Genomic DNA, 22037 nt, shown 5'->3' on the forward strand with positions numbered 1-22037 from the left:
TCTCAAAATATAGGGAATTGAATAGAGGATGTGCTCCATTACAATAAGAGTGTAATCCAAGGAAAAGGAGAGGGAGAATAGAAACTGTATAGGAGGCCAGAGAACTAGAAAGTAACAGCCAAGGAAGAGAATTTGTACTGACGGATTATCCTATCTAATAATAGACAAACATTGTAATTGACCGTACCTTTGCTACGCCTCCCACTGGCTAATCAGCAAGATATGCAAAATAACCGCCAACAAAGGTGGCGGTTAATTTGCATACGTAGGTGCGAAGCGGCGGAGCGAAGACTGAAGGCAGCTCTGGCCAGAGCGGCGAAGGCTTGAAGGCGGCTCCGGCCGGAGTGGCGAAGACTGAAGGCGGCTCCGGCCGGAGCGAAGGCCTGGGTCCTGGGTGCTGGAGGAAAACTGGTGCTGGCAGCCAGGGGAAGGGAAGGCCTATTGCACGAATCTTTTCGTGCAACAGGCCTCTAGTGTAATATAATATAATATAATTATCAAAAACGTAAGATAGCTATTATCTTTTTAAATAATTTTTTAATCCTCACCTGAGGATATGCTTATTGATTTGAGAGAAAGGGAGAGAAATATCAATGTGAGACACATCATTCAGTTGCCTCCCATACATGCCCCAACCAGGGATTGAACCCACAACCTAGATATGTCCCTGACTGGGAATTGAATCCGCAACCTTTTTGGTGCATGGGATGATGCTCCAACTGAGTCACCTGGCTGAGGCAATAGTTATTATTTGTAGAAAAACAAAAAGTATTACAAGAAAGGTAATATTCATATTGCACCCTGTGGTTTTCTAAAATATATTTTTTATTGCTGATAGTATTACAGATATCTCCCATTTCCCCCCCTTTACCACCTCCTCTCAGCTCCTAACTGCCCCCTCCCTGAGGTAAACGTAAATTATCTTTACATAGCTGTAACAATTACATCAATACTGATATAACCAAAAATTATTTTTAAACTATACTGGGAGAATAAGTGTGGAGGGTGCACAGAAATTTAAGAGAACTAAATAAGTATCCATTAATTTTCTATTTTGAAAAGCAGTATCTAAAATTGAAAAATGGACACATAGCTATGCAGATCCATTCTGAATATGAAAACAAATACTACAAAAAACAGTACAGTGTTGAAAGTGGCTGTAGTTAGAGAGTATGAATTGGGGATGGTGGAAAATGGCTTTAGGGACAACTGTTTTATTTTGGTTATAATCCTTATGGGGCTGACTTTAAATTAGAAACATGTATAACATTTATTAAAAATAGAAAGTATTTATCAGAAGAAAGTACATTTCAAAAGAATTCATTTTTAAACTTACTCATAAATTGGGTCAAATTACACCTTAACATTAAATAGAAAGAATTTAGCTGAGGTACATGTGAGGATGGAGATTCTATACATATATATTTACTAGAGGCCCCGCTCCCTGTCACCACGCAACCCCGGTTCCCCGTTCACCATTGAGTGGTCAGTGTACCTCATACTGACTGGTCGTGGGGTCGTTCCGGTCATTCTGCCGTTAGGGTCAATTTGCATATTACCCTTTTATTATATAGGAGAGAGGCCCACTGCATGGGTGGGGGCTGGCCGGCCTGCCCTGATGGGATCCCCAGATCGGGGTGGGGGTGCCCACTGGGAGTTGGGGCCAGCTGGGATGAGGGGCCATGGATGGTTTGCAGGCTGGCCATGCCCCTGATGGGGGTGGGTGTCCCCATTGCGTGGCAGGGCTGGCTGGGGTGTGGGGCCGCGGTTGTTCTGGTCTCTGGTCATTCTGCCATTATGGTCGCTGGGCTTTTATTATATAGAACTAGTGGCCCGGTGCATGAAATTCATGCATGGGGGAGGGTGTGTTCCTCAGCCTGGCCTGCACCCTCTCCAATTTGGGACCCCTAGAAAAATGTCCTGCCAGTTTACAGGGATCGGGTCTAAACCAGCAGTTGGACATCCCTCTCGTAATCCAGGACTCTGGCTCCTAACCGCTCACCTGCCTGCGTGCCTGCCTGATTGCCTCTAACCACTCTGCCTGCCGGCCTGCTCGCCCCCAACTCCCCCCCCCTCCCCCGCTGCCGGCCTGCTTGCCCCCAAATGCCCCCCCCCCCGCCATCCTGATCACCCCAAACTGGCCCCCCTGGTGGCCTGCTTGCCCCTACCTTCCCTCCCCACTGGCCTGCTCATCCCCAACTGTCCCCCTGCTGGCCTGCTCACTCCAAACTGCCCCCCCCGTCCTGATCACCTCCAAGTGACCCCCACTGATGGCCTGCTTGCCCCCCAACTGGCCCCCCTGCTGGTCTGCTTACCCCAAACGGCCCCGCCCCCCACCAGCCTGATCACCCACAACTGCCCTCCCCTCTTGGCCTCTAACCTCCTCTACCACCATGGCTTCGTCCAGAAGAACATCTGGAAGGTCTCCTGGAAGGTCTCCGAGTCTAATTAGCATATTAATCTTTTATTAGTATAGATATATTTGTATGTAAATATGATTATGATTGCAGATATGAGTAGGACCAGGTAAAATTTTATAGAATGGGCCTTTTATTACAGATGGTTTGCCATGTATGCATTTTTTCTAAAGAAGTCAAAATTACTTTAAAAAATGTTTCAGGAAGACTTTGAGAAATTTACAGTATCTGCTTTTCTTCCAAGAAAGTTGTCACTTTTATGCCAGAGTGAGAATTATTTGTATGCTTTGTATGTCAGCATTGGGCCACTGTGACTGGGGGGCACTTAGCTTGACTTGAGAGTTATTATCTTACTCAATGGCCGAGAGGGAGGGTGTGTGGCAGAGGAGATAAATACTAGGTTCTGGATTATTCATAGATTGCTGACTTTCTGGATTGATTGTGCAAGCCCTTCCTTTTATTGATGTCCACCTTCTGTTGACAGATATCTACCCTGGGAGAGAAATGAGATGAAACTCTCTTTCTTATCATTGTAAAAAGCATTTGAATTCCTCAGGTGTGAAAAGGCCACCCAGCCATCCACAGTCAAGGTACACATTTTCATGGAGGATGTTCCCACTCTTGAATAAATTAAAACACTTTTTTTCTTTTAATTTAAACTTTCTTCTATAACTGTTTTCTTGTTACTTAAAAGCTAGATGTTGTTTTTTTGAAACTGCTTCCAAAGCTTTTCAAGCTGTATATGTCCTTGGAATGAATTTATAAATAAGAATTGAGCCCGGCGGGTGTGACTCAGTGGTTTAGCATCGACCAATGAACCAGGAAGTCACAGTTTGATTCCAGATCAGGCCACATGCCCAGGTTTTGGCCTGATCCCCAGTAAGGGGTGTGTAGAGGCAGCCAATCAGTGATTCTCTCTCATCATTGATGTTTCTATCTCTCTCCCTCTCCCTTCCTCTCTCAATCAGTAAGAAGATATTTTAAAGAGAGAGAGAGATAGAGGAGAAGTGTATATATGTTTATAAATAAGAAAACATGTATTTGATGCTCTTAGAAAGTCTTATTTTCTTTCATTAAAACTTGTGCAGTATAGGGAACTCCATAGATTCACTTAATTTGAAGAAAGTTAGAGGGAAAGGTACTAAGTCAGAGTTCCTTGGGAAAATGTATCACTTATATATTTTTTTTAAATCAAAAACAAATATTTTCTATTCAGAAAACATATTTGGATCTAAATATCTTCTATAATTTTAATCCTAAAATATCAATTTAAATATTTTAAAAATGGTTGGGATGTTTGTTTTTTTAAATAAGTTAGGTTACTAAAGTTCTACATGTTACTGGATCACCTGGGGTAATTTTCTGATTGGAAAATTAAGAATTATAGTTAGAGGGAAGGACATTAGAATTTTAAAAGAATATATTCAATTTACTTTAGGAGCTGAACCTCTCTTATCATGTGACTTGTTTTGTATGTTTGTTAAACTATATTATCACATAAGCATTGCTGCTATTGGGACAGTGACAATTGATTCAGGTCATTTGAATGTCCACTGTCTGTTTTAATTTGTATGTTCGTTTTGTGTCTGTCATATGCTCAATCTTCAGTGGAAGTCATGAGAATCTATTATTTTTGCCTGCTCCCTCCTTTACGTTGGATAAATTCTTTTTTACCCAGAGGGACCTTAACTTTGATGTAAGGGATTGTTTCGTTGCCAACTTTTTGATTCCTTGCCAAGTAAGAGAGTTGTGAACTCTTCAGTGATGCCTTCCCCGGGATATTTGCAGATGTGGTTGGGAAAAGTCATTTCATCCCTGACCTTTGCATGTCAGGTGCTGGGGTGCCTGGGTGCCGCCTGGCCTGCGCCCCGGCTCTCTCTCCCTCCGATTGCCATGGGGATCACGGGGCTGCAGGCCAGCCGGCAACCCGGCCCCCGGAGGTCTGGGGTTGCCGCCTGGCCTGCGCCCCGGCTCTTTCTCCCTCCGATCGCCATGGGGATCACGGGGTCGCAGGCAGCAGGCACTCCTGGTCAGGGGGTGTTACCTGGCCTGCTGCCTGGCTTTCCGATGGCGATCACTGGCTGCAGGGCGGGCAAAGGCGGCCTTTGCCCGCCCCCCAGCTCTTGCCTGGTGCCTGGGTTTCCGATCACCGTTCTTCCATCTTTCCCCTTTCGCCTCCCATCATTGTGCATATGCAAATTAACCGCCATCTTTGTTGGCAGTTAACTGCCATCTTTGTTGGCAGTTAATTTGCATATCGCCCTGATTAGCCAATAGGAAGCGTAGCAGAGGTATGGTTAATTACCCTTTTTGTCTTTTATTAGATAGGATATTTAACATTATCTATACTCAAGTCTGTAATTCAGAATAAAAGAAATGTCCAGTCTTTTAACTTCAGCTACATGTTTTCTAATACCTAGAAATTCAACTTGGGTTTTAATGAAATTTATTTGAAAAATCTGAATGAATCTTTTAGGATAAATTCTTTAAGAAACAAGTCCCTGGTGATGTATGGAAATAAACAGATGCACAACTTTATTTCTACAATTTATACTACATAAAAAATCTTTTCTTTAGTCTTTCTTGACTGAAAAAGTGTAGATGATTTTGATTTAAAGAAATGTTTAAATGACAACTATTGATGAAAAGTGATAAAGAGAATACTGCTAATTAAGGTGATACATGCATATTTGGTAGTTCTCTTTTACAGGTCCAAATTAAACATAATTGGACCATAAAGAAATGTGAGAGGCTAAAATTTTAAGTCAGGTCAGTACTATGCCAACCAAGGCAAAATAAATAATTTAAAAGGAATGCACATGAGCATAACACTTAAAGAAGAAAAACAAAATTTTTAAATGTAACTAAAAATTTCCCAATATCCTGGAACTATGTTGTCCAATACAGTAGCCACCATGTGGCTACTGGACACTTGAAATGTAGCTAGTCTGAATTTAAATGTATTGTAATTTGAAGACAATACAAAGAAATGAATGTTAAACATCTCAATACTTTTTCACACTGAGTACACACTGAAATGAAAATATTTTTGTTAAGTATATTATTAAAATAAATTTCAGTTTTCTTTTTTTAATTGATTTTTTTTAGAGAAAGGAAGGAAGAGATAGCTAGCTAGCTAGCTAGCTAGCTAGATAGATAGAAACATCAATGTGAGAAAGAAACATCAATCAGTTGTCTCCTGTACACCATCCAGGCATCAAACCCAAAACTTTGGTATGTGCCCTGACAGGAATCAAATGGGAGACCTTTTGGTGTATGGGTTTACACTCAACCAACTGAGTCACACTAACCAGGGCTCTTTTTACTTTCTTAATGTGGCTTACTAGAAAATATAAAATTACAAAAATGGCTTGCATTCGTGTCTTATATTTTATTTCTTTTGGCAGAAGCTGCTATAGAACAAACCTAATGAGGAACCTTCATGACTTTTAAGTTATCAATCCTAACCCTAATGTTTTCCATTTGTAAATCCTTCCTTTAAACTACAAGGTACCTAGTTCTCTGACCCTAGTTCTAGAAGTAACAGCTGACTGAGAAATATGTAATGCAGAGGGAGGGCTTTACTTTGAGTGGCTTCTTAAATTAGATTCTAATTTTAGAGTTCATTAACTATCAGCATATTTTATTCTTCAACACAACAAAGCATGTATCTTAATTTGAAGACCAAATATAGATTTAAAAATTTTAAATCTAGTTAAAAATTTTAAAAACCATGTTTGAATGATAATTTTAATTCTGAAACTATAGTTTCTCTAAAGATTTTTGGTGGTATAAGATATCTATATCTAGGGAAATAATAGATCTTTGCAATATAAATGCACAGAAGTTGAGAGAATACAAAAAGGACATTTACCGGACTATGCAGATTTTCCCCATGGTCCCCATGAACAGAATTCACACAGAACCCATGGCTAACACTAAGTGTTAATTTTTTCAACAATATTTTTGAGTATCTATGATGTGCCAGGCACTATATTAGACATACTATATTAATAAGCAAAATCAGATGGAGTTCTAGCTTTTGTGCAGCTTATGTTTTAGCCGAGATAAACATTACACGGGAAAATACTATATATATGATATGTGTTACAAAGAAAGGCTTATGGTACTGCGATAGCATAGAATTAGGGGCCTCTGATCAAGTCTGGAAACTAAGGGCCAGATGATCTAAAGAAGCTGAGAAGGGGAGTATTGAGAAGTCTCCGCATGTGGAGACTCAGGTGGGCCAAACTAAGGAATCAATACTGATACTGCTTATCAGTCTACTTCCAAGGCCATGGGAAGCCACTGAAGGATTGTAGGCAGAAAGGGTGCATTTGGTTGATCATTTTAATTTTTGAAAAGATCCCTTAGGATGAAGCATAGGAAATGATGATATACTCAGTAGTGTTGGTGAACATGAAAAGGAATGGAGGAACATAAAACTAAAATCCCCAGGCCTTGATCATGCATTGGATATGTTGAAATGCCATGGGAAGTGTTGGGGCTGAATCCAAGGTTTCAAGCTTCTGTGTGACAGTGTTAGTCACTAAACAGGTTAAGAATTGAGAGATGGGGGATAAAGATATGCTGAGGGAACAGCATATTTCAAGACAGAGAGTTCAGAAGTATTCAGAGCTGCTGATGGGTTAATTAAGACAATAAATGGTCATATAAAACTTGATCACTGAATTTAACAACATGAAGGTAAGGATGAGGGAAAATTCATATTAAGGTTGGGTGAAGAGTGAGTGGGAAATGAGAAAATGGTGAGAGTGAATACAGACCACTCTTTCAAGAAAAGGTCAGATATGAAAGCATACAGGGCTAGAGCTGAAGGGATGCTGGGAGGGGGCAGAGTCAATAGAATTTTTTTTTAATGGCAAGAGAAATTTAAACTTGTTTTAAAAACTGATGGGAAAGATATGGTTGGGGGGAAAAGGCTAAATGTATAACTGAGGAAAGCAAACAAGATTAGGTTCTTAGAAGGTGGAAGGAGATGCAGAAGATTGGTTTTAGGCAGGAGAGAGAACTTAACTCCTGTAAAAGGAAAGAAAGAAAAAAAAGAAAGCTTAAGGACACAGGATTTTTCAGTCTTCCCAATTTATACTGTCAATAATTAAAATGAATTCATAACTTTATATCCAACCAGTAGAAGTATAAAGGAACAGATTACATATAAAAGTGTCAATTCTGTTTAAACCTGGATGTTCATTATGAGAATACAGGCCTGCTTCTCATTACTTGACATAACACTGTATAATAGGATATACCAGATACATTCCAGTTAGGAACCTACCATCGTTCAATGTGTAGAGATGAAAACGTCCGTAAAGCTGCTTCTCGAGTTAATAATTTGAACCCACACTGTGTGTCCCTGATTCCTTTGACACAAAGGAACCACACCAGGAAGTGGAATCCATACATGAGCAGAGTACGGAAGTAAGAACGCTGAAACAAAGACAATAAAAATGACTTTTCCATTTACCTATAAAGGAGACAGTGAAAACACCTGTTGTAGACAACTGCAATTAATATGTAATTGGCTGGGAAGATCTTACATGTGAACTCCATTGTTCCATTAGCTTTACTGGCAAAGTGTATCATAGAAACTGTGAAGATACTGTCTGCTTAAAGCAGGGCAGAGGCACTCTGGAAGTTGAGTTAGACAAGAAGAATCACAGTAGCTGTGAGAGATCAGAGCCTGAATTTATCAGAAGCATAGCATAGCAGTTTGAGCTGCTATAACAGTGGTTCTCAACCTTGGCTGCACATTAGAATTACCTGGGAATCTTTTTAAAATCCTGATTTCTGGGCCTCATCCTCTGGAAATTCTGTTTCTTTGTTATGGGGTGGGGCCACAACATTAGTAACAAAGAAACAGAATTTCCGGAGGATGAGGCCCAGAAATCAGGATTTTAAAGATTCCCAGGTGATTCTAATGTGCAGCCAAGGTTGAGAACCACTGTGCTATAAGCAAAGAGAACATCTCATTCACCTATCTTGTCTCTCTTTGTCCCAAATATACTTCAGTTTCAAAAAAGGTGACAGTTACCAGAATATCTTGAAAAAGCAAACAGTAAAATTTGAACCTGAAGTTCAATACCTAGCTAATAAAAATAATGATAAAAGAGGTTCAGCATAATATCAGAAAAGTTTCAGACTAGAAAGGAATTTGAAACAAAAACCCAGTATGTCTTATTAGGCATGACATAGCTGATTAAATATATTTTAACAAGTTCTTTAATACTTTAGATACTAAACTTAAGTAATCTTTACTCCTGTTTATTAATTATTGTTATTAGTAATTAATTTCATTATTAGTAGCAACAGGACATAATATTCTATTATTCATTAAACACTGAAAACTTTAAAACATAAGAATAATAGATCATTAATTATCTCTATATTTAAGACTTTCATATTTGGAATTATAAAAGATAGGATCTCTCAACATGGGTTAATAGACCTATGAAATGATACATTAGATATTTATATAAACAACCTATTATGAGTCTATGTAAACTATTTAATATCGCATACCAGTAGATAAAGGTCCGTTCCTCCTTTTGTTCTTTTATAATTGTAATCTTTAGTATCATTCTTTATTCGCATAGCTTTTTCTATCATTGAACAGAACCACAACTCATTGATAACATACGTAGAAAAAAATCCACTGAACTAAGAGACCTATATTCAAATTCATTAATAATTAGGGTAACCATGAGCAAGTTACTTACACTCTCTGTCTCACTTTCCTCTTCTGAAAATGGGAATGAAAATGCCTACTTTCAGATGTTTTTACAAGAATTAAATGAGATAATATTAAAGCCTTTAGCCAAGTATTTGGCACAGAAAGTAATAGGAACTCAATAAATAATTTTAATAAGGAAAATGTGAAAGCTCATTTTAACCTTTTGACCATAATTTCACTCATGTAAATAGGCCAAGAAAGGAAGGAAGAATAAAATATTTATAAGGTATTAAAATATTTACAAATAAGCTTTTTGAAAGGATCTAGCACTTCTCATTTATCACCTAGAATCTCTAGTTATGTTTTGATATAATTATGTCCTACTTCTCTAAGTAGATAGGGCAGAAACCTAATCTTAAAATACTGTGGGAATTTCATAACACCTTGCCTTCCATATAAAATATTTCCAGTAAATACTGGTTGACTGATTAATCCTCCAAAAGAGCACTTATGCTTAGGAAAGGAACAAGTAGAAATTCAAAGACAGAAAAATAAAACCTAAAAGGTAGAAAAACAATAGCTATAAATTATTTTTCTTGAATGTGATTTAGGTGACCTTACTAGTTATAAATAAAAATACTCAAGATTGTTTTTGCTTCGATGTGAATACAAGATTTTTGTTTGTTTTAGAATAATGGCTATTTTTTAAATCTAGAAATGTGAAGTTCACATGAATACCTTAAATTTGATGTGTAGCATATTTAAATGTATAACAATAAACTACAAAGAAGATCTTCCTTTAATTTTAAAAACCTGGCAAAATATCTTAAATTTAAAAGACAACTGAAGGTATATTATAGGATAAACTTAGTAAAATAAAGCTAACAAAGTCATAGAATAGCATTATATGAACTTCTGGTGGACATCTAAAAACATCAAGGAAAAAGACATTCACTACTTCAATATTAAAAATAATCTTTCTAATGTTATGAAATATAAACAAGGAATTCAGGTAAAATTTAAAGGAATTTCATTATCTTAAAATAAGAAGTTCAAAGAAGTCCCAAGATGTCTTCAAAGAAAATCTAAAGACATCACATAGTAATAGATTCTATTTTGAATCTTTTAAAGGATAAATTCAAGAATACCCACACAATATAAACATTATTATTATAACTGTTACACAGAACAAATGGAAATATGAATACATTTAAGGGTGCTAAAAGACTCCATCAGTGCTGTATCAGGTTTTACTTCTAAGGGAGCAGAACACATGGTAGCGTTAACTGAGAATATGTATAAATGTATTTAGAAAAGATAAGTCTGAAATCTATGCAATTAAGCTATTGAAGTCACAGTTTATTATTTTTAATTCTTTTTTTATTTTTTTAATTTTATTCATTTTTTACATAGAGGAAGGGAGAGGGATAGAGAATTAGAAACATCGATGGGAGAGAAACATCGATCAGCTGCCTCCTGCACACCTCCCACTGGGGATGTGCCCGCAACCAAGGCACATGCCTTTGACCGGAATCGAACCCGGGACCCCCCAGTCAGCAGGCTGACGCTCTATCCACTGAGCCAAACTGGTCAGGGCTTTATTATTAATTCTTTTGTAACTTTTTCACTATCCACAATACAGGGGTTTATGTTAGCTACAGCACATTCAGAAAAAACCTGAGTGCTCACAAATGGGAGGCCATGCTGCAGTTTCTTGGACATGTGGCAGAAGGATGTGTTGTTTCTTGGAAAGGACATTCACCAAGATTTAGTTCTGGAAACTCTCACTTCTGAACAACATGGTGGCATAAGTAAGAGTGGTACTCACCTCTTCCCACAATCACATCAAAATTACAACTAAATTACAGACTAACCATCATTCAGAACCAATTGAATCTGGCTGAAGGGAAGTCCTACAACTAGGAAATTAAAGAAGAAGCCATATCCAGACTGTTAAGGGAGGTGAAGATGTGGAACAGGCTGGTACCACACCAAAATGTGGCAGATAAAAATTGGAAGGGATATCTCAGCTGTGGAGCCGCACCTTGAGGAGCAAGGAGTCCCAGCCTTACACCAGCGTCCCCAGCCCCCCAAACCTGGGTTCTAGTGCTAGGAAGAGAAGTCCTCATGATTTCAGGTTGTAAAACCAGCAGGGATTGAAGCGGAGGAAGACAAAGGCTGCTGGAATCCCAGGCAATTCCTCTTAAAGAGCCCATGAAGGGACTTACTCAGACTCACTCCCTCTGAGCTTTAGTGCTGGGACTGCAGCGTGAAAAGCAACAGAGACATATGGGGAGGAACAAAATCGTCTGGCATCAGGGCAAGAGTTGGGCAAACAACCTTCTCCCAGACAGAAGTGCTGGCAGAGTCCATTGTTCCTTGGATGAGCCTTCCCTCACAGAGCTGGCATGTGGGAGTCATATCCAAGTCTCCATCAGCATGGCTCACACTGTTTGTCCTTGCACACACACTCCCCTCCCCCACAGTGATTCCTTGAGGCCCCATGACATATAACGTCACAACTTTCGGGCTCACCTAAGCTGTTTCCACCAGCTTTTCCATACAAATGGCCTGTATACTTCAGATTCTCCTAAAAATCTCTCAAACGAGCAGCAGCTGGCCTCAGCATGCCCCATACCTCTTGCTAAGTGGCCCCACAGCAGCAGGCCTTGGGCCTCTCCTGGGCACTCCAAACCCAGCACAAGTAGCAGCCATCTGCAGACTGCTTTGTAGCTCACGCTGGGTGGCCCCAGGCAGAACAAAAGCAATGGTTGATCTTGGCCTGTACCTCTGGGAAGCCTCACAGACAGTAACTCAGTGGACAGCTTTAGACTATGTGAAAGCATCATGGCTCAACCACCTCATAGGCAACACACTCAAGGATCAGATTCAGCAAGCACTATAGCCCCACTGGAGTAAGTCCTGCGCTATGAGTTGGGCCCCTACACAGTTGATTATTCACAGTGGTCAAAGGTCAGTGGTTGGTGGTCAGAGCCAGTCCTTCCAGCTGATTGACCTGGGGGTAAATCCCACCTACTGATAAGCCAACAGCAATCAAAGTTAAACTACAAGAGGAGGGAGTACATAGCCCACATGGGAGATGCCCCTTGAGGGCTCTGCTTGGGTGATCAGGGAGGTTGTGCCACTGTAACCTATGGAACACCTACTATATTAGGCCACTCTACCAAGTTGGGAGATGTAGCAGCTCTACTTAATACATAGAAACAAACACAAGGAGGCTGCCAAAATGAGGAGACAAAGAAATGTCCCAAATGAAAGAACAGAACAAAAAAACTAAACAAAATGGAGACAAGCAATATACTAGATGCAGAGTTCAAAACACTGCTATAAGGATGCTTAATGTATTGAGTGAAAACCTCAACAGCATAAAAAAATACTAGTCAGAAATTAAGGATAAACTAACAGAAGTGAAAAATAATTTACAGAGAATCAATACTGAGTAGATGAAACCAAAAATCAAATCAGCTATTTGGAATATAAGGAGGCAAAAAACACCCAATCAGAACAGAAAAAATAAAAAATAATAATAAGACTGAGGAGACAAGATGGCAGCGGAATAGGCAGACACGTCCCAGGGGTTGTCCTGGAGCAAATGGAGTGAGTAGCTGAAACTAATAACACCCACCCCGAATTGGCAAAGTATACTCAGCTGGTGAGACAGTTTGCACCGAGAAGGGCAGAGTTCTCCTGGAGAGATAAAAACCAGGGATCTGGGCAGCAAAGTTTGCCAGACCTCTGAGCCCAGAGGGTCAGAGGGAGACCGAGTGGCACACAGCCGCGTCTCTTGGGACAGGCACAGCCCCTGACTGTGGAAAAGAGATCCGAGGGACTGTTGGCGCCGGGGGATTTGAGATCTGTATTCCGAAATTACGGAGGACTGAACCTAAAAGGGGCAGCCTGAAGCGCCAACCAGACCATTCAGTGCCAGTAAGAGAGGAGCTCACAGAGACTCAGCCTTCCCCGTTTCTGTGGCCAGCGTTTGTTTGTTTGTTTTCACTGAACCCTGTTCACAGGACATTTTGGATACAGACACCTGGCTGAAGAGTGGGAGAAGGTGCGGACGAGTAGAATCTGGGGAGAGTGGGGGGGGGGGCAGGAGAAGTGGCAGCAAATCAAGTGCTGAGTCACCCCTGAGCCCAGGACCTGGGCAGCCATTTTCTCCTAAAGTTATAATCCCACCCCTCCCTCCAGCCCCCAGGCAAGGAATACAGCCACACCCAGATTCCACCCTGAATGAGATGAAGGATTAAAATAATCTGATTAGTCCCTGGGAGTTAACAGGGTCTGGCCTATAGGGGGGCTTTCAGTCCCAGCGGCGGCGACGACGACAACGACAACAACAACAAAATCACAGACATTCCAGAAAACTGGGAACTTAAGCCAGCCAAAGGAATGACATTTCAATTTTTCATTTTTATTTTTTCATTATTATTTTGTTAGGTTTTGTGTTTGTTTTTTTCCCCTTTTTTCTTTGTTTTTTGTTTGTTTATTCCTTTATTTCCTACTTTTTTTCACATTACTTTTTCAACCACGTGAACAGCAGACACGTGAGTGGCACGCTCTTGTGCAGGGAGCATCAGCCCTGTGAGCAGCCTGCCTCGAGCCTAAGAGCAGCAGCCTCATGTGGCCTGGCCCTGTCCAAGGAGCAGCAGCTGTGTGAGTGGCCCACTTCCCCGTCCAAGGAGAAGCAACCACGCGACCATTCTGACCTGTCCGAGGAGCAGCAGCCACATGAGCAGTCTTCCTACGTTTGAGGAGCGGCAGCCCTGCGCAGCCTGACCTCATCTGAGGAGCAGCAGCTGCGCACACCCTGCACTAGTCCGAGGAGCAGCAGCTGCACAAGCATCTTGCCCTCGTCCAAGCAGCAGCAGCTGCACGAGCAGCCTGCCGAATCTGAGGAGCAGCAGTTCTGCAAGCGGTCCGCACCTATTTGAGGAGCAGCAGCAGCCCACCCCAGTCCGAGGAGCAGCAGCCACACGAGCAGACCTCCCACATCCGAGGAGCGGCAGCCCTGCACAGCACGCGCCGGTCCGAGGAGCAGAGCCACAACAGCCTGCACTTGTCCGATGAGCAGACGCCAGGTGAGTGGCACATCCTGTCCAAGGAGGAGCAGCCATGCATGCAGCTCACTCCTGTCCAAAGAGCAGCATCCTCACAAGCAGCCCACCCCCATCTGAAGAGCAAACAGACTTGCAATCAACCTGTCCAAGTCCTAGGAGCAGTAGCCCCACAAGCAGCCCACCACATCAGATGAACAACAGCAGCGTGCAGCCAGCCCTCATCCAAGGATCAGCAGCCACGTGAGCAGTCTGCCCCAGTTCAAGGAGTAGCAGCTGCGTGTGTAGCCCGCCTCCATCAAAGAACAGCAGCCTCGTAATCAGCACACCCTCTGTCTGAGGAACAGCAACTGTGTGTGAAGCCTCCCCCGACCAGCCAGAGGAGCCACCACAGCTGTGAACAGCACCCACCAGAGGAGTTACTGCCAACTGAGGATCAGCTGCTACCACAACCGCCCGAGGAGCAACCCCAGCCCGAGTAGCCACTGCCACCCAAAGAGCAGCCCCTGAACGACTCAATATCTAGATATGTCAGTGAGATCAAACATGGGTAGACAAAGAAACCCCCAAAGGAAAGAAAAGGAGGACTCACCAGAAAAGCAGCTAAGTGAAACAGAAGCATTCAGCATGACAGAAAAAGAATTCAGATTAAGGGTTCTAGAATGCATAAACTAGATGAAAGAAAAAAATCAACAACTTATGCAAGAAGCAAAAGGAAACGGATGAAAAAATCAACAACTTATGTAAGAACCAAGAAGAAATGAAAAGTGATATAGCTGCAATAAAAAACACCATGGAAAGTTTCAACAGTAGACTAGGAGAAGCGGAGGACCGAATTAGCAAATTAGAAGACAGGGAAGCAAAACACACCCAAACTGAACTGCAATTAGAGAAAAAAATTAAAAGACCGGAGGAGAGCCTAAGGGAGCTATGGGACGACATGAAACGAAACAACATACGAATAATAGGGGTGCCAGAACAACAGAAAGACGAACAAGGGTTAGAAAACCTATTTGAAGAAATATCAGAAAACTTCCCTGAGGTGGGGAAGAAAAAAGTCACACAAGCACAGAGAGTCCCAAACAAGGTGAACCCAAAAAGACCCACACCAAGACACATCATAATTACCATGGCAAATGTTCAGGACAAAGAGAGAATCTTAAAGGCTGCAAGAGAGAGATGGAAAGTTACATACAAGGGATCTCCCATTAGATTATCAAATGATTTCTCAACAGAAACACATCAGGCCAGAAAAGAATGGATGGAAATTTACGAAGTGATGCAAAGCAAAGGAATGAATCCAAGAATACTCTATCCAGCAAGGCTATCATTCAAAATTGAAGAGGAAATAAGAAGCTTCACAGACAAAAAAAGGCTAAGGGAGTTTATCACCACCAAGCCAGCCATGCAAGAAATGCTAAAGGGACTGGAGTAAAAAAGAAGAAATAAAAAGCCCAGAAAGAAAACAGCCACAAAAAAATAGAAATGGCTACAAACAAGTACCTTTCAATAATAACTTTAAACGTAAATGGACTAAATGCTCCAATCAAAAGACATCGAGTGGCTGAATGGATAAAAAAACATGACCCATATATTTGCTGTCTACAAGAGACCCACCTCAGATAAGGGACTCACACAGACCGAAAGTGAAGGGATGGAAAAATATCTTTCAGGCAAATGGAAAGAAAAAGGAAGCTGGGGTAGCAATACTTATATCGGACAAAATAGACCTCAAAGTGAAGGCCATAACAAGAGATAAGGAAGGCCACTTCATAATACTAAAGGGATCAATACAACAAGAGGCTATAACCCTGATAAACATATATGCACCCAATGAAGGAGCACCCAAATACATAAAAAAACTCCTGGAAGATATCAAGGGAGAGATCGACAACAATACAATCATAGTAGGGGACTTTAATACACCACTGACATCACTGGATAAATCCTCTAGACAAACAATCGGCAAAGAAACAGCAATCCTAAATGACTCACTAGATCAGATGGACTTAATTGACATATTCAGAACACTTCACCCCAAAGCCACAAAATATACGTTCTACTCAAGTGCTCATGGGACAGATTCAAAAATAGACCACATATTGGGTCACAAAGTCTCCCTAAATTCAAGAAGATTGAAATCATACCAACCATCTTCTCAGACCACAAGGGCATAATATTAGAAATAAACTACAATAAAAACAACCCAAAATACTCAAACACTTGGAAACTGAATAGTATGTTACTAAATATTGATTGGGTTACAAATGAGATCAACAAGTGAAAAACATCCTGGAAACTAATGACAATAAAAACACAACAATTCAAAATCTATGGGACACAATGAAAACGGTCCTGAAAGGGAAATTTATAACTCTACATGCCTACCTCAAAAAACAAGAAAAAATGGCAGTAAATCATCTAACTCTACAACTCAAAGAACTAGAAAGAGAGCAACAAGAAAAGCCCAGAGTGAGCAGAAGGAGGGAGATAATAAAGACTAGAGTAGAAATAAATGACATAGACCCCAAAAAACAATACATAAAAATCAATGAAACCAAGAGCTGGTTCTTTGAAAGGATAAACGAGATTGATGAGCCTCTAGCCCAGCCGTGGGAAAACTGCGGCCCGTTTGAAATGAATAAAACTAAAAAAAAAAAAGACCGTACCATTTTGTGTAATGATGTTTACTTTGAATTTATATTAGTTCACACAAACACTCCATCCATGCTTTTGTTCCGGCCCTCCGGTCCAGTTTAAGAACCCATTGTGTCCCTCGAGTCAAAAAGTTTGCCCACCCCTGCTCTAGCCAGACTCACGAAGAAGAAAAGAGAGAGGACCCAAATAAACAAAATCAGAAATGATAGAGGCAAAATAACAACAGACCCCACAGAAATACAAATGATTGTTAAAAAATACTATGGACAACTCTACTCCAACAAACTAGACAACCTGGAGGAAATGGACAAATTCCTAGAAAAATACAACATTCCAAAACTCAATCAGGAAGAATCTAAAAATCTCAATAGGCCAATAACTATGGAAGAAATTGAAGCAGTCATCAAAAAGCTTCCAGCAAACAAAAGCCCAGGACCGGACGGCTTCATAGCGGACTTTTACCAAACATTCAAGGAAGAACTAAAACGTATCCTCCTGAGACTACTACAAAAAATTCAAGAGGAAGGAACACTTCCAAGATCATTCTATGAAGCCAGCATCACCCTAATACCCAAACCAGATAAAGACAACACAATGAAAGAGAATTACAGAGACTTGCTTACAGGAGCTTGGAAGAGACCTGATGCACTTTTAACCTGGGGGAGAGGATATGCTTGTATATTTTCCACAGGCCGACCTTATGTCTCACTGCCCTCCGTCTAGCCCTCACCCTAGCACACCTGACTAGTGCCCGTGTGCAGCAGATGTGCAGCCCTGAACTGGAACAATTTGTCCATTGGGAGGATCACAGGTGCCTCCTTTTTGTCTGTCCATATGTCCTCCATATCGGCCGACCCAGAGGGCACAGCTGACTCCTCCCCGGACACCAACACCACCATCAAGCACGGCCCTGATGGACCCTCTGATGCAGCCCTTCAACTCGCTGACGCTTTGGGAAGCCCATTGCCCATGATGCTGCCCGCTAGCCAGATCAACAAGGACAACCAAACCCCCGACTTGAGGCCAGCTGAAATCCCTTGACTGAAGAGGCCAGCAACCTTCTAAAGAAACAAGGCTCCTTGTGGACTGCATCCACTATGTTTATAGCTATGCTCGCTATCACTGCTTGTCAGTCTTCTTCCGAGTCTTAACCCAATCCGAGAGGTGGCCGCTGATTTACATGCGCTATCATTTAAAAAATAAAAAAGGGGGAATTTGCCGGAAGCCAGTCCATCCTTGCTGCTTGACACAGTTGCTGCAGGGAAGAAACATCTGCACAGAATATGTTTTAAGGGACCTGGCGTATATGGCATATGTTTGCTCCCCTTCTTGGCGCTATGTGTTTTAACCAAGGTCACCTCTCTGAGAAAGGTTGTTTCCCCAGGTAGGGATTTTCCCCTGAAGTTAGGGAGGGAATAAAACCCCTTAACTAAGTGCCAGGCGGGTAGTTAATCACTTTAACTACGAACAATCACGCTTAAGTTACATAATCTTTACTCCCTGGAATGGAGATAAGAAACGCCCTAACCTTTGGAATAGAAATTGATAGGATTAAAACCTACTGGTATAAATACAGATGTAAAAAGACAATAAGACACAGAACCTGGCTGGAGAACCCAACTATGCTGATCAACTAAACACTGCCTACGTGTTATTCCCTCTTCACCGCCTCTCTCCATACCTTTGGGAACCCCTGGACCTGCTGGGGCTGGACCCCAACAGGGAACATTTTTACTTTTTGACCAGTGGGTTTGATGTTGGTTGTGCGTTTGTCATATATGGCCTTTATTATGTTGAGGTGTGATCCCTCTATTCCCACTTTGCTAAGAGTTTGTTATCTATCATAAATGGGTGCTGGATTTCATCAAATGTTTTTTCTGCATCCATTGATGTGATTATGTGATTTTTATCTTTCATTTTCTTTATGTGATGTATCATACTTATTGATCTGCGAATATCGTACCAATTGTGCATGTCCAGAACAAATCCCACTTGATCATGGTGTATGGTGTTTTTAATGTATTGCTGGATCTTGTTTGTTAATATTTTGTTGGAGATTTTAACATCAGGGACATTTGCCATAATTTTCTTTCTTTGTAATGTATTTAATTGCTTTTGGAATTAGGATAATGCTGGGCTCATAAAATGAGCTTGGGTATCTTCTCTCCTCTTGAATTTTTTAAAATAGTTTGGGGAAGGATATGTGTTTGTCCTTCTTTGAATGTTTGGTAAAATTTGCCTGTGAAGCCAGTGCAGGACTTTTTTTGGGGGAGGGCGGGTATTACTGCTTCAATTTCATTAGTGTTGTAATCAGTCTATTCAGAGTTTCTGCTTCTTTCTAATTCAGTTTTAGAAGATTGTATGTTTCTAAGAATTTGTCCATCTCACTCAGGTTGTCCGATTTGTTGACAGATAGTTGTTTATAGTGTTTTCTTACTATCTTTTGTACTTCTGTGGTGTCAGTTATTACTTCTCTTTCATTTCTGATTTTACTTATTTGGGTACTCTTTGTTTCTTGATGAGTCTAGTTAGCGGTCCATCAATCTAATTTATCTCTTGATTTTATTGATCTTTTGTATTGTTTTTTTAGAATCTATGTCATTTATTACTGCTCTGGTTTTTATTTTTCTTTCTTCTACTTACATTGTGCTTCATTTGTTATTCTTTTTCTAGTTGTTTTAGGTGTAGGGTTAGCTGTAATAGATTTATATAATGAAATACCACTCTATCGTAAAAATAAAGGATGTCATACCCTTTGCAACAACATGGATAGACCTGGGATTATTATGCTAAGTGAAATAATCAAACATGTAAATATAGGAAAAATAAAATGATGCAAATATTTGATTAATACATAAGTCATGAAAAGAGAAGAAAGGAAAATAAGGCAGGTGGGTCAAATAAAAAGCAAGTAATAAGATGGTAGATATAAATACAACTATGTCAGTAAGTATATTAAATGTAAATGGTCTAAATATTCCATGAAAACGATTAATACTGTCAGTCAAAATTTTTAAAATCCAAATATGTGCTGCTTATAAGAGACAGCCTTTAGCTATCAGGACACAGGAAGTTTAAATGTGAAGGGATAGAAAAAGATATGCTGGGAAAACCAAATGTGTTTGTTATATAAGCTCCATACAGGCATAAATTATAGTGCTACTGGCTATGAATTCAACGTCAATTGATCAACAATATATATGAAACAGATGTCTTTAATAAATAATTACTTAACAATGAAAAAAAAGAAAAAAAGAAAGAGAATTACAGACCAATATTCCTCATGAACATAGATGCCAAAATCCTCAACAAAATCTGAGCAAATTGGATCCAGCAGTACATCAGAAAGATCATACACCATGACCAAGTAGGATTTATCCCAGGGATGCAAGGATGGTACAATATCCGCAAATCAATAAACGTGATACATCACATAAACAAATTGAAAGAAAAAAACCACATAGTCATATCAATTGATGCAGAAAAAGCATTTGACAAAATCCAACACCCATTTTTCATAAAAACTCTCAGCAAGGTGGGAATAGAAGGATCATACATCAGCATAATAAAAGCCATTTATGACAAATCCACAGCCAACATCAGACTCAATGGACAAAAACTAACACCATTTCCCCTAAGAACAGGAACAAGACAGGGATGCCCACTCTCACCACTCCTGTTTGACATAGTACTGGAAGTATTAGCCATTGCAATTAGACAAGAAGAAGAAATAAAAGGCATCAAATTTGGAAAAGAAGAAGCAAAACTGTCCTTATTTGCAGATGACATGATATTATACATACAAAACCCTAAAGACTCCATCAAAAAACTATTAGACTTAATACATGAATTTGGCAAGGTAGCAGGATACAAAATTAACACGAAGAAATCTATGGCATTTCTAAACACCAATAGTGAACTTACAGAAAGAGAGACTAAAAAAAAAATCCCATTTATCAACGCACCAAAAAAATTAAGATACCTAGGAATAAACTTAACTGAAGAGGTAAAAGACTTCTACTCAGAAAACTACAGGACGTTGAAAAATGAGATAGAAGAAGACTTAAACAGATGGAAGAACATACCATGTTCTTGGATTGGTAGAATCAACATCATTTAAATGTCCATACTACCCAAAGCAATCTATAAATTCAAAGCACTTCCCATTAAAATACCAATGGCATATTTCACAGACCTAGAACAAACTCTCCAAAAATTCATCTGACCCCGAGTAGCTGTAGCAATCCTGAGAAAGAACAAAGTAGGTGGGATCTCAAGACCAGATATCATGTTGTATTACAAAGCCACTGTTCTCAAAACTGCCTGGTACTGGCACAAGAACAGACATATAGATCAATGGAATAGAATAGAGAGCCCAGAAATCGGCCCGAACCAATATGGTCAATTAATATTTGACAAAGGAGGCAAGAACATACAATGGAGTCAAGATAGTCTCTTCAATAAATGGTGTTGGGAAAATTGGACAGATACATGCAAGAAAATGAAACTAGACCACCAACTTACACCATACACAAAAATAAACTCAAAATGGATAAAGACCTTAAATGTACAATGAGAAACCATAAAAATTCTAGAAGAATCCAAAGGCAACAAAATCTCAGACATATGCCGAAGCAATTTCTTCACCAATACAGCTCCTAGGGCATTGGAAACTAAAGAGAAAATGAACAAATGGGACTACATGAAAATAAAAATCATCTGCACAGCAAAAGAAACCATCAACAAAACAACAAGAAAACCCACTGCATGGGAGAACATATTTGCCAATGTTATCACCAATACGGGTTTAATCTCCAACATTTATAGGGAACTCATACAAATTAACAAAAGGAAGAGAAACAACCTAATCAAAAAATGGGCAAAGGACCTAACTAGACACTTTTCAAAAGAGGACATTCAGAAAGCCAAGAGACACATGAAAATATGCTCAAAGTCACTAATTGTCCGAGAAATGCAAATCAAAACAACAATGAGGTACCATCTCACACCTGTCAGAATGGCTATCATCAACAAATCAACAAACGACAAGTGCTGGAGAGGATGTGGAGAAAAGGAACCCTCGTGCACTGCTGGCGGGAATTCAGACTGGTGCAGCCACTATGGAAGACAGTATGGAGTTTCCTCAAAAAACTAAAAATGGAACTCCCATTTGACCCTGTGATCCCACTT

At 40.2% G+C, this 22037-nt stretch overlaps 1 protein-coding gene across 2 annotated transcripts in view; it reads right to left on the bottom strand.

Annotated features, from left to right (window-relative positions):
* Positions 1 to 22037, bottom strand: part of ALG5 (ALG5 dolichyl-phosphate beta-glucosyltransferase) — a 331650-nt gene that overhangs the window by 225755 nt on the left and 83858 nt on the right. Inside the window, exon 8 of one of the 2 annotated variants that reach the window (XM_081083483.1) lies at positions 7717 to 7868. The exons of the other annotated variant lie outside the window; for it this stretch is intronic. Within the exon in view, the coding sequence (XP_080939609.1) occupies positions 7717 to 7868 (152 nt within the window). The remainder of the gene's footprint in view (positions 1 to 7716; positions 7869 to 22037) is intronic. 2 annotated transcript variants of the gene reach the window in all.

This window comes from Myotis nattereri, assembly GCF_964212035.1.
Source record: "Myotis nattereri genome assembly, chromosome: 2".
NCBI lineage: Eukaryota > Metazoa > Chordata > Mammalia > Chiroptera > Vespertilionidae > Myotis > Myotis nattereri.